Here is a 16,018-nt window from a genome sequence, read left to right on the forward strand (position 1 = left end):
TACTTTTCCTGTGAGAATACTGGCAAGGAGAAGAGAGATAAGCACACATGTGCAGGTGCTTTGATCATCATTAAATTGTTATCATTTGCAGACGTTTCTCAAATAAGGTATCACAGTGAGTTTCTGCAATATCAACAAGCAGCCAGTTTGTCCTTGAAGCCTCTGCAGAGGCGAAATAAAGAAACCACAAAGAACTCAATGCCTAAAAAAGCCTCTATACAGCCTGATTCTTTCAGGTCTCCTAAAAATAGGGGCACCCTCACAAATAGCGGGGTCAGCTCCTCAGCTACATGTGAATGAAATTGGTTTTTCCAAGGTCAGGAAGGAATTCTAATCTTAAAGCCTGATTAAATGAGAAGAAGTGAAACGACTGAAAATGTGAGCATTTACAGTTTTGCAGCAACGAAGCGATCTAAATCTGGTGAAGAGGACCGTGTAATAAGGTTTAAATTTTCAGGATGAATACTGTGTTAAGATTATTAGCTCAAATCGAGGAAGTTAAATAGGCAAATAGCAAAAAAGGTTTTTCACTTTATAATGAGTAAATGGTAAATAGACTGGTACTAAACACTCAAAGCTCTATGAGCCTCATTCACCCAATCATACAAGCACTTTTTTCTATACCTAAGCACCTCGTCTAACGTTCATGGACATGTTCATACTCCCATGGATCCTTCAGGAGCAGCTTGGGGTTCGGTATCTTGCCCAAGGGTACTTCAATAGGCAGACAGCAGTAGCCGAGCTACTGACCCTCCAATTGGTAGATGACCCATTCTACCTCTTAACTCACATCCTCTCCTAAACAATGTAGCTGTACATGTTAATAAGATCTATTGCTATCGGTCCAGATGCTGGACTGCAGCGCAGTTTCTGTTTCACTGATCTAAGGTGCTTGACATAAGAAAAAAGTGTCAAAGTGAGTGAGAGAATATTTTATGATCGGAAACTCAAAAAGTGAGGTGCACTTAAACCAGTTTTATAAATGTCATCAGTTCAGTTACTATGGGGATTACCTTTGTCATATCTGACAAAATAACCCCCAAAATGTCATCATGTTCATACGAGTTTGTGAACTGACGCTATAAATTTGTAATAAGCCTATATTTCTAACTGGAAGTACAACGTTTGAATGATCAGGATATAAGAAAAGGGGTGCCTTATTATCACCATAAAGTCAGTTATATCTTTTCCTAATCAAATAAACCTAAATGATGACTGATGACAGAGAAATGACATGAACTCACTCAAGGACATCTCTGTTGAACTGCAGTTTGCTGTTCCCCAGAAACTCCCCAATCATCTGCCGGCTTAGGCCCTTCCTCTGCAGCAGAAAGTGAGCCACTCCGATGGCCGTGTCTGGGACGAAACCACGCGTAATCAGGAAGTGGATGCCTCTCTCTGGATTCCTGTCCGCACATAACAAATAGAGAAAAGCACATAATGTTAGAGGGAATGGTGCGTGTAAGAAGTTTTGTGCATTCAAGCAGAGAGGTGTGTTGGGCTGAGCGCGAAACAAAATCTCTTACACTATATTTAAGAGAAAGGGTGCCTAATATGTTTGTGTCTGTGTGTGTGTGTGTCAGAGGAGGCACTAGGAAAAAGAGGGAAAAGAGAGGCGCATCCATGCGCAAAAGCTGTTAGCTCTGGACTTTAGAAAGAGGCCAAGTGTTACTGATGCATATGGGTTAATTTACATTAATTTGTATTAGCTAATAATAAGTGCAGGCCAACCGTGGACACTATTTATAGGAACTCTGTGGCTCTCGCATTGTTCATGACCTCCTTGACTGCCTCTAATGTTCCGCTGCATTTATTCTCTTTGCATCTATCTCTCTCTTTCTCTCATTCCCATCCCTGCCTTCCTCTTGATGTCTTTTTTTTTTGCCATGGACATCAGATCATCAGAAGATAACACTGAACAGGCAGCTCCTCCCAACAATCACAAACGCTAATGAGCAGCTGCCTAAAGCGGTTTTGCATGGCTGTTGGAGATGTGTTCGACACAAACAGCAGTAAGAGTACTTTGAACCCTGAGCCAGAGGGTGCAGAAATATTTATTATATATTTTCTGAGAGAGTGCTCGGTGTGTGTGTGTGTGTGTGTGTGTGGTGGTCTACTCACACATTGAAGAGGTTGAGTCCTATACGATAGAGGCGTTTGCGGTGTGTGTCAGTAGACAGGGTGGGTGAGCGGCAAGAGGCTGGATCCTGGCAGCGGTCCCTCGGCAGAGAGACGACCAGAGCCTGCAGGGCCTCGGGGCTTGGCCCCCCGGAGATCTGCTGGGGATGAGTGTAGTGGTACTGCTGGTACTGGGTATAAATCTGGGCAGGCTGTTGGTTAGTCTGGGCAGAGGTGGAGATGGAAGTGGAAGTAGAGGTAGAAGTGGAGGAGGATCCCAGTCTGTCTGTGCTGTTCTCCCCTTCTATTCCTCCTCCCCCTGCAGTTGGCACTGCTGAACCCCTCCTGGATCCTAGATCAACCATTTCCAGCTCTTCACTAGGCGGAGGTGCAGGAAACTCTGGCTCCTCCACTGACTGGTTGTCTCCTCCCCCAGCCATTCCACTCACAGAAGTCTTCCTGCTACCTGGTTGTCCCCCACCTGCATTGCCCAAAGAGGTGGTGGTGGTTGTGGTGGTGGCAGAGGAGATGGTATAGGAGCTATTGCTGTCAATATGAACTGTAACATCCCTGAACGCCATGAGCAGCGAGCTGGCACTACGTGGCAGACAAGCACTCTCGGCAGCTGCACGAAGCGCCCCGGGGTCCATCAGCAGTCCCTTCCCCTCTCCACCCTCAGACAAGCTCCAGCCACGAAGGGCTTCATCAATTGACTGCGCCAAGGAGTGCAGCTGCAAATATGATCACAAAAAAAAAAAAAAAAAATTCACATCACAACTTGTGATTTAATCAGGTCAAGGGCCATGACTCATGTATGTAAAAGCTTATGATAGTCGCAGGGTTGCTAATTAGTGGCTTTTAGTAAGACTAGTGGAACTAAATTAACAATGACAGCAGCTGGACTACTGAGTGGGCCACTGGCATTCAGATGAAACTCATTTCTATCAAGTCACTAGAGCCAGTCAGTGTAGTTTAGCTAAATAAGATAAAGTGTAGATGTAAGGACACTGAGGGTCAGCTCTGTTCTTGGATAAGTAGTGCAAGATTCAAAGACAGTTTAAAGATAAGTTCAGTCAGGGTAAGAGAATATTGTCACGGAGATCAGTAGATTTATGATGGGACAGACTGATACTGACAGCGTACCTCACGAATATGGTAAAATCTTATTTAACATGACTACACGCTCGTAGGGCTCCTTGGCTTTAATGAAGTCATAATGCCATGCAGACATTTGCTGATTTGCATTAAAACACAAAGTAAGTCAGAGAATAATAAGAATGTCATCAGTTTTGCAGATGTTTCATCATAAACCTCAGTATCAGACACATTCACATCTTGACCTGAGGACATCAAAGAATGATCAAAGTTATAAAAGATCCTGAGGAGATTATGAATGTCTACACCGGATTTTCTGCCAATACATTTACTAGAAAATGACACAAAAGTCAAGAAGTTGTTAAAAATGTATCTTCTGAATGATGAGGACATGGTGTATCTATCGAATTTAATAGTAATACGCTCTGTACCTGTCAAAATATTTGACTAGAGGGTTAAAGAAGTCACTGGGATTCATCGTCATGGAAAGGTTAATGTCTAAAATATACCAAAAATTGTGATAATTCATTCAGTGGTTTTCCAGATATTTCTATCTGAAACCCAAGTTTATAAAAAGTTTATAAAACATTTATAAAATCATACAGTTTTGCATTCCTATAACACAAGATTAAAACAAAAAACAAAAACCTCACTTGTTCAGAGAAGCAGTCTTCCAGTTGTGTGAGTGAGGGTCCTGGGGTTTGAGGTGTGGGTGGTGCTGGGCCTGGTCCAGGTCCTGGGCCTGAGCCTGGGGCAGGAGTTGGGGGAGGTGCCGGGGCTGACGCAGGAGATGATGGGGGCAGGGATGTGGAGCGGCAAGGGGGTGGAGGGGGAGTTTTAGAGCGTAAAGGTATCTGTCCTCCTCCAGGATGCAGAGTGTAGCTGTGTCTCTGAGCTGCGTTCCGGTTTCTGCCCGAAGGGCTGGGATGCCGTAGAGAGATCCGACGAGGAAGCTTACTTTCTGACAATGAGTTGCGGATCTTCTGGAAGTTTTTGCTGAGCTGGTACTGACGGAAGGCTGTCTGGATACGACGGGCTGCCCGCCTTGCTATGAGATGGCCTCCATACTTCTGCTCCAACTCTTCTATCTGGGAAAAGGGAGAGAGCGAGTATATTACATTTGTTGACAGGACTCTGAGACTTTGAGACATTTCAAGAATAATACTGCAAAGCACACAAAATCTAATGAAAGATACTCATTCATCCATCAGTAAGCAAACATTTTACCATTTTGCGCCAATGCCTGCAAAAGATCAAAAGAGCTGAGTTGAATCATGAAATTCCCACTCACACCCTTCTTAAGCCTTGATTATACTTTCCACTAGTCCATGAGTCTGCTAGCGCCCGCTTGGGTCTTACTTATCAGTCCACTCTTTTTAAAACTGGTGGGTGTTTGTGTTATTAGAACCAAAGTAAACATCATCTATCATCATTCAGCTGCTAATACTGGCTGAAGGGGCATGAAAAAGAGGATGGATGGGCTGTGACAAAGGTGCTGTTGAGAAAATGAATAGAAAAGTAAACACCCGCACAAGCTTATTTCTGTTCCATTTGTTGGCAGAGCAGCTCAGCTTAAAATCTCACTGTCCTCCACAATTTTTTGCCCTCTTACATTTTCGTCGAGAGGGAATCGAAGGAGGAGAAGTGGGAGGCAGGGGGAGAAGAGACAAAAAGGGAGGAAAAAAGGAGGACAGCCACTCATTTGTGTGTGTTTCTGTGTGTGCGTGGATTTGATCATGCCAAAAGTACACACAGCCACGCTCATATAAGTGCATCCATGCAACAGCGCTAGTAGTAACAGTGGACCCTTCAGCAGTTTCCTATGAGGAATAAAGACATCTCCAGCCGCCAGAAGCAGTTATTAGCTGTTACCATGACAACTTAGCATCTTTCATGCTCCTGTCTCTGTGGCAGTGGTATCCTGGGTGCTCTTTTTTCATGTGAACATAGACAGAAATAGATCTGAATGGGAATCTGTTTTTTGTTTTTTTTTGTCACCCAACTCTGTGTCAAGTGAGCAACCTTCACATGCACACCTTCTCATGCAAAGACAGGTAGAGCAACCAGCTCTGCCTCAGCACCCAAAATATGCTCATGAGCCCACATACACCTGCTAAAAGACATACCTGTTTGTTTTTATTCTCCAGGGTGCTCTCGTACTCACTGGGTCCCTCCCTTTTGGTACCCTCTGTTTCCTGTCTGTCCCCAGAGGAGGTGCCATCCTCCAGGCTCAGCATCTGTCCACTGACACAGAAATAAGAGCAGAAAGATATCAGTCCTCCTGACGGAGTAAAACTCTGATGTCAGTGGCTGGTCATCAAGTACGTGAAGTGTGAAGAGACTCATAAGGGGAGCAGCATGCAGACAGTGATGTGTAGCTGTGGCAGCCCAGGGTGAGGTTGACTGGCTTTATGTGCCCAGTCCTATTTGGTCAGATTTGTGGCTCAAGTGCAAGTTTCAAGTGTGCAACTCTCAACTGAATATGTAACAGTATAAAGCTATCTAAAAATTATATTCTCCACCTCTTATTTGCTGTTTCAAACATAAAACTCAGCTTTTTCTTATTGTGTTCTGCAGTAAAGAAACAGCACATCAGCTGTTTGTCAATGTGATGAAAAAATGTGTTTAAAAATCATAATTTCTTGGACCCAAAAATGACTCATTAAATGAACAATCCACAAGCCATATTCATTTCTATCACAATAATACGACATAGAGAAAATGCACAAGTCCTCACACTATGACAAACAGTGAATGCTTAGCATTTTATTTTTCCATTAATAGCCAAAATAACCTAAATTACTATTCAGTTAATATTGATTCATTTCCCTTTAGTGTGCTGATCCAGTTGTTCCCAACCCTTTTTGCTTGTGAGCCGGTAATGTGAATCAATATCTTCTTGTGATCCATCATCGCAGGATGCATGTCTATAAACTGTGAGCAGTCAAAGACTGATTCTTTATTCTCTGACTCTCTCTTAAGGAGGTAAGAATCAGCTGTAATAGAAGTGAACGTTTTCCTATATTCCTCAGTGGTGACTAGCTCATAAACACTTGACCAGTAACTGGTTTATCAATGGATTGTTCCTCCTATTCAATCAGTAAATTAAGATGTTATATATAAAGCATAAATGATCACCTCTTTGCGGTTAGCTCGCACTGTAGTGTTATATAAATGGAAGATTGTTTAGTTTAGTTTAGACATGCAGCCACTCTCATATTTGCCCTCCTTATAAGTCTTCTTGATCACCATCTGACAAAATATTCAGCAATTCTCCGCTCATGCATATCTACCAAACATCTGTCCATCTCTCCAGGCCTCCTTCTATTACTGTGTGAGAAGTTTGAATGTTTCTTTTTATTTGTTGATGTTCATTACATGTTGTGTACTGAGATCTGAGGGACATATTATGTCAAGTTTGCTCAGATTTGTTCCAGAGTATTGCATGAACAGACTGACACCACCACTTCACTTCCCTTTTCCCTTCAGATCTGTCTTAATTATTTGTGGCATAGCTTCAAAAAGGTGCTGGAAACATTCCTCTGAGATTTTGGTCCATATTGACATGACAGCATCACACGGCCGTTTCAGATTCGTTGGCTGCACATCCTCTATCAGATTGAGATCCGAGGACTGTGGAGACCATTGTCATGTTGAGTTTTGTGACATGGTACATTATCCTGCTGGAAGATGGGTACGCTTTGGTCATAAAGGGATGGACATGGACAGCAACAATACTCAGGTAGACTGTGACATTTAAACAATGCTCAAGTGGCACTAAGAGGCTCAGTGTACCAAGAAATGATTGATCATACCACCAACAACAACCTGAACTGATAAAAGGCAGGGTGGATCCATATTTTCCTGTTGTTTATGCCAAATTTAGACCCTACAGCCAAGCTGACAGGAGAGGAGTCTGGTGTGGTCTTTTGCTGCTGTAAGCCCATCTGTGTTGTGTCCAGAGATGCTCTTCTGCATTCTCTGAGTTACTGATGCCTCTTGTAATTATCGTCTGACCTCTGATTACAACAAGGCATTTTTGTCATGGAATGTTTTCTGACATAATCAGGCCAGTCTGGTACAAACAACCACGATGCTCAGGTTAAACTTCAGCAGGTTCTCTTGACCATGTTTACATGCATTAAGTTGCTGCATTGTAATTGACTGATTAGATAATTACTAAAACCAATAAAGTAGCAGGTGAGTATGTGTTTACAGTATTGATTATGAAAAGAAACTACAGGTGAAGGCATGTTTTTTTTTTCATACAGAGGTCAATTTTGAAATTTTGGGTTATTTTATTTCCATAAGATGTCTTTTTCCAGACCAGTCATGAGAAAATGTCCAAAATACACAAATAGGCATTTTAAGACACTTTGTCTACATATTCATGGAAAATACTGTTTGGAATTTAGCAGCACCATTTCTTTATAATCATTTTTTTTTCTCATAGTCAAAACCAGAAACCTCCTTGAATGTGTGCGCATGATGTTGTGTGCTTGTTCACTCATTCTTCCTCCCAGATAAGGCTTACTCTAATAATTTTTACACGAAGAGGACCAGTGCTAAACGGGACCAGGGAGAACAAAAAGCCCACTCATGGTTAAATAATGACTGCATCACTAAATTCCCGCTTTGTTTTCTTTGATTGCTGTGAAAGCAACTACTCTGAGTACCGAGCTAAAAGTCATAGATAGGGCCAGAGACGCTCGCTCTTATCATTAAATGAGATAAAGTTAGCGAAAATAGATGGAAAAAGAGAGAGTGGGACCAGAGGAAAGAGTGCGATAGGAAAATAGAGAGGAAACAGGAAGGTTGAGACTGTGTGTTGGGGTGTGCATGCTGGAGGCTGTCTATATCAAAAACTCTATTAAAACACTGCCATGCCCCAGTGCTGCATCAGAATACATTAGAGTACATTAGAATACATTAGAGGATTTAAAAGCAAGAGTCAGCTATTAATGCATCTGGACAGCAAAAGCCTCTGTAATGATATGGGCACTATACACCCTCTCTTCCTCTTGTACACGCTCGCAAACATAGACTGCCGCCTTTGCTTTTGTGTGACAAGGTGGCAAGATTTGAACGTCTGTCAAAACGCATTGCTCACAGTCCCACGGAGACCTAAAGTACTGTACAGCCAGGGGAGAACTCGCTCACACGTGAAAAGCCTGAGTAAAGGAGAAAAGGCACGACAGTTTAAGCTAGAGGCAGATCTCGTGGCATCTCTTGGGAGGTTTGTGTGTTCTGATGGATTCAGCGAACATCAGCGCGTAGACGTGGGTGCAGGTTTGCAGCCACCGAGAGCACAAAACTTTGTGTAACGATGATAATAATGAGCTACGGTGTTACACATCTCCGCTACGTCTCATCATCATCTCAGCTGGCTGTCCACTGCCGCTGTGCCATTAGCCCATCCAATCAGGGATATGTGGGTGTAGGAGTAAAGTCATCAGATCAGAGAGAAGAGAGGGATTCCAGACAGACAGATGGTGATATTAATAAAAGCAGAATAAGTGAGAGACTTGATAAGGAGGGATGAGATAGAAATAATTGCAGTGAGCTGATTAGAAGAGTCTTCCAACAGACAGATAAATAATGAGAAGAAGTAAACAACACAAGAAGGAAAAACTACGCCATAGCAGATGAAGAGACTGGAGGAAAAGAAATAGACCGGGAACGACTGGATTTAGAAACAGAGCACAGAGGATTAGAAGATGGGAGACATTCGGGAGGAGGGTGGAAAAACAGTAATCATTGAGAAACATGACAAAATCAGCTTTTCACAGTTTTAACGGCTCATTCAAAAATCCAAGTGAAATGTCATGCATTCCCACACATCCCCATACACAATACTTTCTACATACTCACAAACAACTCACACCACAAACAGACAGCACTGCCCACGCACAGTCACACGGTAAAAGTCACTACAGTAGATTCTCCAGTTACTATGGTAGTGGCGAGGGTTGCGTCAGAGTTGCCATAGGCGCTTTCATAGTGGGAATATCAGTTCGGTTACCCACACTTCCCATTTATATGCCTATGAATATGTGAGTTACCCTTGAGGCTGTCAGAGGTGTAGTTTAGTCACAGAACATTTAACTATCTTTATGAAATCCATGCACAATAGGTCTATAAATGCACCAATTCACACTCACATGTGGTTCAATAAAGAGCAATCAGGCTACTGGGCACGCTTAAAGGCCTGGGTGTTGAAATGGCTCAGCTGGCACTAATGCACAGAGTGTATGTATGCAGACTGGATGTTTTACATTGTTGCAAGAGCACACTGTGAGAGAAAAAAAAAAGTCTATTAAAGTGTCTTTGTCTTACCTGGATGAGCCAGTGGTCTCAGTCTCTGGATGCTCAGGGGCGGGGCAGCAAAACTGATGCAGCACAGTCTCGCTCCTGCAGCAGAAGAGACAGGTGAGGAAAGCAGTGGGGTGGACAGACTTGGCGGGAGAGCATGTCTTTTAGGTTGTTATTGGTTGTTGTTGGATTGCCTTGTGCTAATACGCTTCTCTGTACCCATTCCCGACATCACAAAAGATCCTGAAGAAGTGCTTCTTAGATACTGGATTATTGTAACATTGCATTACACAACTTGCCACTGATCCCGGGGTAAATACCCTATGTAGGTCAATTCAAGGCTGAGAAAGCTTAGATAGAGTGGGAGCACTTATGTGTTTGTGTATCCGGATGTGCTCGTCCTCTCCCCTCCTCTCCAATTCAGCAGATCAGTGGTGATTTAGCAGAATTCCCCTAACCCAATCTGGACAGATGGTTATTCTGGCTCTGCTTCCTGTGTTTTTCTTAAGTTCTCATTTTCATTTCTCTCTCATACATTTTGCATTTACATTCATATTTTAAGCACTTTGCTAGTCCTTTTATCTGGGGCAGATTACAACCGAGGAGAACAACGGACAAAAAAATCCCATGCATCACGTGGAAGCTGTTGCCGTTCGACCTTTTCACCTTCCGAATGCTGGACACCTTCCACTACCAGAGGCTTGAAAATTAGCATGATCATCACTGTCCATCCAGCTAAGTTTTTGTGAGGTCTTGGTGTAGTATTGGTCTTTTCATGCTGAGCTGAAAGGATTCGGCTGACAGTGAATTTCTTGGCTACGCTACAGCAAGTCTTCTGACCTGGGCGCAGCATATTGCTCATGACACAGACCCACAGTGACAGGCAGTCAGAGTCAGTGCAAGACTAGGAATGACAGTCTGAGCTATAAAAAGCTATCGTTTCACAGCAACTTCCACAGACTTAAAGGGACACTGTGGGGTTTTTTGTCTTCATTTTTTTTAAAGATGCATGGCAAAAATTATTCATATTTATTTGGTATGAATAATACTCCTTCATCTGTTGTAACACCTAAGCCCCCCAGTGATACCTCTGACACAAAGAACTGCTTTGTGTGGAATTTATAGACTAGTTATTATACCTGGATTCATCTTCTTTGGGTTTTGTTTTGCAGGTTTTGCAGTAATTTTCACACTCTTCTGTTAACAGCTTGAACCCAGGAGGTTCAAAAAATTTCCAAAACAATCATATTAGATCTGAATATTAATTTTTCCATTGTAGTTGTTGTCTTTGTTGTGCCGTTGATCCGCTTTAAACATCAGGTAAAGCGGGGCAAAAAAAAGGAATATATCAAGCTAAGAGGACTTTCTGAAATCACTGGAGCTAAAAACATAAACTGCTTTGTCATACATCTGAAACAAGTAATTTTCAAACATGCTTGTCAAAGAATATTCCCTTTTTTCCCTTTTTTTTTAGTACACAGATAGATGTTTAATAAACAGTAACACGGTCCCCCTCTAGGTTTCCTGCAGGTTAAAACAAGTCTACACACTTGAATAAATCTTACTTTTTAACACCTGATCTACTCTATATAGCCACAAACCTTTTTGTAGTGTGAGATGTTTCCATGTTTTTAAAGTAATTTGATCTGCTTTTTATTAATTTTACACTTGATGAGGTTTTGATGCTGTAAATTGTCATTTAAAAAGCCAATTTCTTAGTATTTCTTAATCTTAGTAAGCACTCAAAATGCTTTGCATTAAAAATCTGATTCAAATCTGTTTATACTGTAGAGTGTATTATTCTGCGGATACGATGCTTTATCAGTTATGGATGTATACGGGTCGTATGTGGGATTTAGTGTCTTGCTCAAAGGCTCTTCAGTGCGTGAACTGGAGGAGCCAGGAATCAATCGCTGACCCAACAACTGAAGGAGTTTAAACATCTCCGTGAGCCTGTAAACTACATTCCCTGTGCCATTCACCGTCTATTTTGGTTTTGGATGAGATGATGCCAAAATATACTTTGTCTAATGCACATCTGACTGACAGGTGAGCAGAAAAATGAAACTGTGTGAAAGCTCAGAGTTTATGGAAGACACAGCTCAGTCATGGATCTTTGTCATCAAATATAAAAGAGTGTCTTTACACTAAATTGCAGGGTGAAACTATTTCTGAGGCCACAACCTCGATGAAATGGAGAGCCATATGACTGATACCGTTGCCACATCAGCAATTGAAAGAAAATGTGGAACACTTTTTAAATTTTGGAAAGTAAATTTATTCGCTTTCATCAAGTTTAGAAGAGGAGACGCACAGCACAAAGTCACATCTCGAGAAGAGTTTAAAGTTACAACTAGATTGCAGAGGGGTTGCTTACCATAATATTTTTTTGTCCCAGACTACTTGCTTTGAGTCCAGTGAATTAATGAATCTGGCCGAGAAATACTACAGTGTAAAACTACAAATTTTCTTGCTTGCACTTTGGGGTTTGTACAGATTAAATAAAGCAATATGACATTTTAATTTGGGAGCTTTAAAATGTGCAGGGGGCTGGGTTTGCTTTTTCACTTTTATTTTTCATCTACTCCTGCTAGGCTATAGCTTCATGCTTAACGTACCGAAATGATAAGATAAAGATCATTCATCATCTAACTCTCCAAAGGAAAACAAATACAATATGGCCTATTTTTAACTATACTAGTTTAAATAGGAGCTGACTGTTCAGGCAGTTGTTGTAAGACCTCAACTCCCAAAGTCAACTCCAGTTTGTCCATCATGATGAGAGTTGGACGTTTTTGTCAGGCTAATATAAAACAGTTCAGCTCTGCTCAGTTTTGTTTGGTCATACAGGGAAGAAGAGGCCAGCCTGTGCAGACACACATACTCATATACACACTCGCACACAAACACTCAGCGGGTCCATCTGTCTGTACAAGGCACACACGTAACGGCCATTCGTCTGCAACAACACTTACAAAGAGAACAGGTGAATATTTTAACAGGACATGCCTCCTGCTGTTGGCCTATGTTCTCTCTGGCTCTCTCTCTTTCTCTCTGTGAGCTCCGTCCTCTCTCCTGCACCCCCCCTCTCCTCTTTCCTGTTTTGTAAGAGCACTTAAAACGCAATGCCTTTCATCAGCCAGTACCCAGTACAAAGTGTAAGGCGAGAGGAGCTATGGAGGAGGGTTGGCATGCAACAAGATCAGCTCCATTTGGACTCAAAAACATTACCAGTTCTTTGTATGCACATTCCATGCCGCCACAGGATACCAAAGTGTTGTCCAGCCTTTGCATTTGTTTGCCAGATGGATAGATCGAGGAGACAGCTACCTCAAATACACTCTTTTTTCTGTGTGTGTTTCACTCTCTCTTTGTACCTGTCTCAATTTCTGTACAATGAATGAGCTTCCCTTTGCCTCCTCTTCCTCTTTTAACCCCCCTCCCATCTCTCTCAACTCCTCTCTCTTTCAGCGGTCCACTCACAGTGTCAGCCTCAAGCTCCTTCCTCTAGACACCTCCAAGGGCTCCATCAAAGACAACAACTGGGCATGCATGTCTTGCTTTCTCTTTATATCTCTCTGCCTTTTTCTCTCCTGAGAATGGCTGATTACTGTTCGCTCCATGGGCTAAGTGGGGCAGATAGAAGGCTCAGCTGGAAAGAAAGACTGAGAATGAGTGGAGGAGAGGATCCTGCCTCTCCCCCATAGGCATATCCATTGGTTTCTGCAACAATGACAATGCAAACATAAATACACTCACAGCCACCCCAATGTAGAACTCTAGTCCACATGTCTCTGTTTGTCACAAAAGTCGATAGCGAGTTAAAATAAATCTTCAAATTAACTGATAGAGTGGGATGTGTGAACGAAGGCATGCCAGCACATATGCATATGCACAATCACACAACTTATACAGGTTAATTAGCTGGCAACAGGACTAATGGAGCAGAGATCTGATTTCCAGTCAGCTGCAGACAGGATGGAGCAGGGAGGTGAAAAGCTTTTCTCCCCCTCTCCTGCTTGGCTTGCCAAAAGCAAAAGTAGACATTAGGTGTTAGGCTACTGGTCTAATCCAAAAGACTTAAAATCACTGAGGGAGCAGAGGCGTAAGGTTGCATTCAAGGACATACATCAGTACCCACAGGAGCAAGAGGGCTATTTAGCCAACTGCTCTGCAGCAGCCAGCTCATCTGGGGGATGTTCTGCTCCAAGCTCTGAGCTCTTTTAATAACATTAAATTATTGTTATTGTAATTTCTTCCCCTCTTCATAATTATAATTAAGAATCTGTGTAACACTGTTTCTTGAGCAATAAATTGTCGTTGCAGAGTAAGACGTTCAGGAACAACTTGGGGTCAACAGGGTCCAGAGGAGCAACAGGGACTCTGCACATACACACTCATGCACATGGAGCTGCGACTGTAAGACGCATGATCATGCGCACTTTTGGATTAATATCACTAATGTTAATATGTGCTCCCCTGCACCTCTCATCACAACTTCATTTTGTGTTGCTCCCCTCAGTGGGGGTGGAGTCCCAGAGAGACCAATAAGGGCTCCTGCTGATAGAAAACCTATGAGCAGAAAGAACACCACACACACTCCGGGAAAGAGAGAAACATGGGTCTTCCCTCATTAGGTGATATTTTGATATTCTGTGAAGCTCTGGTGACAAGCAGGAGGCGGTACTGTGTGTGTGTGTGTGTGTGTGTGTGTGTGTGTGTGTGTGTAGCTGTGTGTCTCATCTACCGGGGGAACATCAGAGGCCTTGAGATCCCGTGGGAGCTTGTAGATCCCTGGTGGTAATTAACACAGAAAGCCAGCAAACCCCGGACAGCGGCTCAAGGTGTGTCATCGTCACACGTGAAGCTGCTTCTGTCTCCTACTGACTCTGACCGCTGCGCTGAGTATGTTTCTCGCGCGCCCGCGCACGCACACACGTATAGGCCTCCAGCTGTTTGTTATGTAATGATCCAGTGATCGTGATCCAGTTTCTCATTTAAATAATCCACCTCTTCCTCTCCTGGCACGGTCCTTGGTCGGCACACAAATACACAGAGCTGAAAATTGGAAATTTGCAAGCGCCCTCTTCATTAATTAAACGCCTCTCAATCTGCAGAGCACGCGCACGCACACGTGGATGCGCCTAATTACACAGTTTAAGACAAAAGCTAAGGATTCGACAACAGGCTAGCCCGTAATATGGAAGATATGAAATTTGTTTTGGCTTTAAGTTGATACAACCGAATAAGTCAGGTTAACGCAAGAGGTTTGAAATTATGGGCTATAGAGCTACTTTTTGAAAAGCCACTAGGCTATGTATATAGGCATCTGGAGCGTTTTGGCGCACACGCATACATGCAAACAATCAAAGGCTCTAATATTTTCTACTCACTCGGATTTCCTGGCCAGGGCCAGAGACCGACAAAGGGTTGTCGGGGTCATCGGAACCAAAGAGCGGCAGCTGGGGCAACTTCCACCGTTTTCGGACTCACTTTCAACCGGTGAAATTGTGGAAGGCTCGGCTGGGACCAGCTGCATGTCTCCTGGGTTCATAGGTTGGGTGGGCGAGGACTGGACAGCCGGAGCCGCCTCGACTTGTGCTGGTGAAGCCGCATCTGGCAAAGACCCAGGACTAGTCTTGAGCGGGGGGTCCTGGGGATGGTGGTGGTGATGATGAAGGCAGCTGGGGTCGGGGTGGTGATGATGGTGATGGTGGTGGTGATAAGGATGTTGTTGTTGTATCCTGACGTCCCGCAGGTGTCTGTTCTCGCCGATCAGCTCATCTACCCTCCGGTCCAGCTCTTCTATTCTTGCACGCTGGGTCTGGATGAGACTCTGTTGATTCTGGACGATGGTGGTAAGCTCCCGCAGGTACAGAATCGCCTGCACCGGGTTTTCTAGCAGGCTGGAGCTCATCATACGCTACCCACAGCAAGAGGAAGGAAGAGAAAGAGAGAGAGGGGGGTGGAAAGAACCTGGACGCGCGGATGGAGGACAGAGGAGATGCAAAACAGCCTATTTGTGAGTGCGGATGAGAAGGTGGCGTGGGATGTCCTTCCGCTCTCCTCTCCTTGATTCTGCTCGGCTGTGGATGAGGCTACGCCGACCAAGCCAGTCTCCACTTCTCCAGTCGTTTACTCCCTCCCTCACTCTCTCTCACTCGCTCTCGCTCTCTCTCAAACACACACATACACTGCGCTGAGTGGTGCTGATGAGAGCAGCCAGCTCCAGATGTGACAGCAGGGAGGAGGGGAGGTGCTCGAGGATGGATGCGTCACTACACGCACAGACACGAGCACGGTCCTAGCACGCGCCCTATAGGTAGCTACAAGGAGTTCTACGGAGCTACAAGGAGTTCTACGGAGCATCTTTAGTTTGTGGACTAGTATATGAAACTGATTTATTGCACACAAAATCCTTTTTTCTTTTAAATCTAAGAATTTCTTTTAAATCTAAGAATTTGGTTAAACAATCGCAAAGCGGTGTATTTGT

General features: G+C 43.5%; 1 protein-coding gene across 2 annotated transcripts in view; it reads right to left on the reverse strand.

Annotated features, from left to right (window-relative positions):
- iqsec3b (IQ motif and Sec7 domain ArfGEF 3b) overlaps positions 1-15,780 on the reverse strand; it is a 34,114-nt gene extending 18,334 nt beyond the window's left edge. Inside the window, exons 1-6 of one of the 2 annotated variants that reach the window (XM_063479732.1) lie at positions 14,919-15,779; positions 9,550-9,624; positions 5,340-5,457; positions 3,867-4,301; positions 2,122-2,849; positions 1,245-1,406 (exon numbers count right to left, since the gene is read on the reverse strand). In XM_063479732.1, coding sequence (XP_063335802.1) covers positions 1,245-1,406; positions 2,122-2,849; positions 3,867-4,301; positions 5,340-5,457; positions 9,550-9,624; positions 14,919-15,445 — 2,045 coding nt within the window. In that variant the 5' untranslated portion in view covers positions 15,446-15,779. Of the gene's footprint in view, positions 1-1,244; positions 1,407-2,121; positions 2,850-3,866; positions 4,302-5,339; positions 5,458-9,549; positions 9,625-14,918 lie in introns of both variants that reach the window. The other variant, XM_063479733.1, reaches the window with a different exon arrangement.
- Positions 15,781-16,018: the final 238 nt, after the last annotated feature.

Source organism: Pelmatolapia mariae, linkage group LG7 (assembly GCF_036321145.2).
Source record: "Pelmatolapia mariae isolate MD_Pm_ZW linkage group LG7, Pm_UMD_F_2, whole genome shotgun sequence".
NCBI lineage: Eukaryota > Metazoa > Chordata > Actinopteri > Cichliformes > Cichlidae > Pelmatolapia > Pelmatolapia mariae.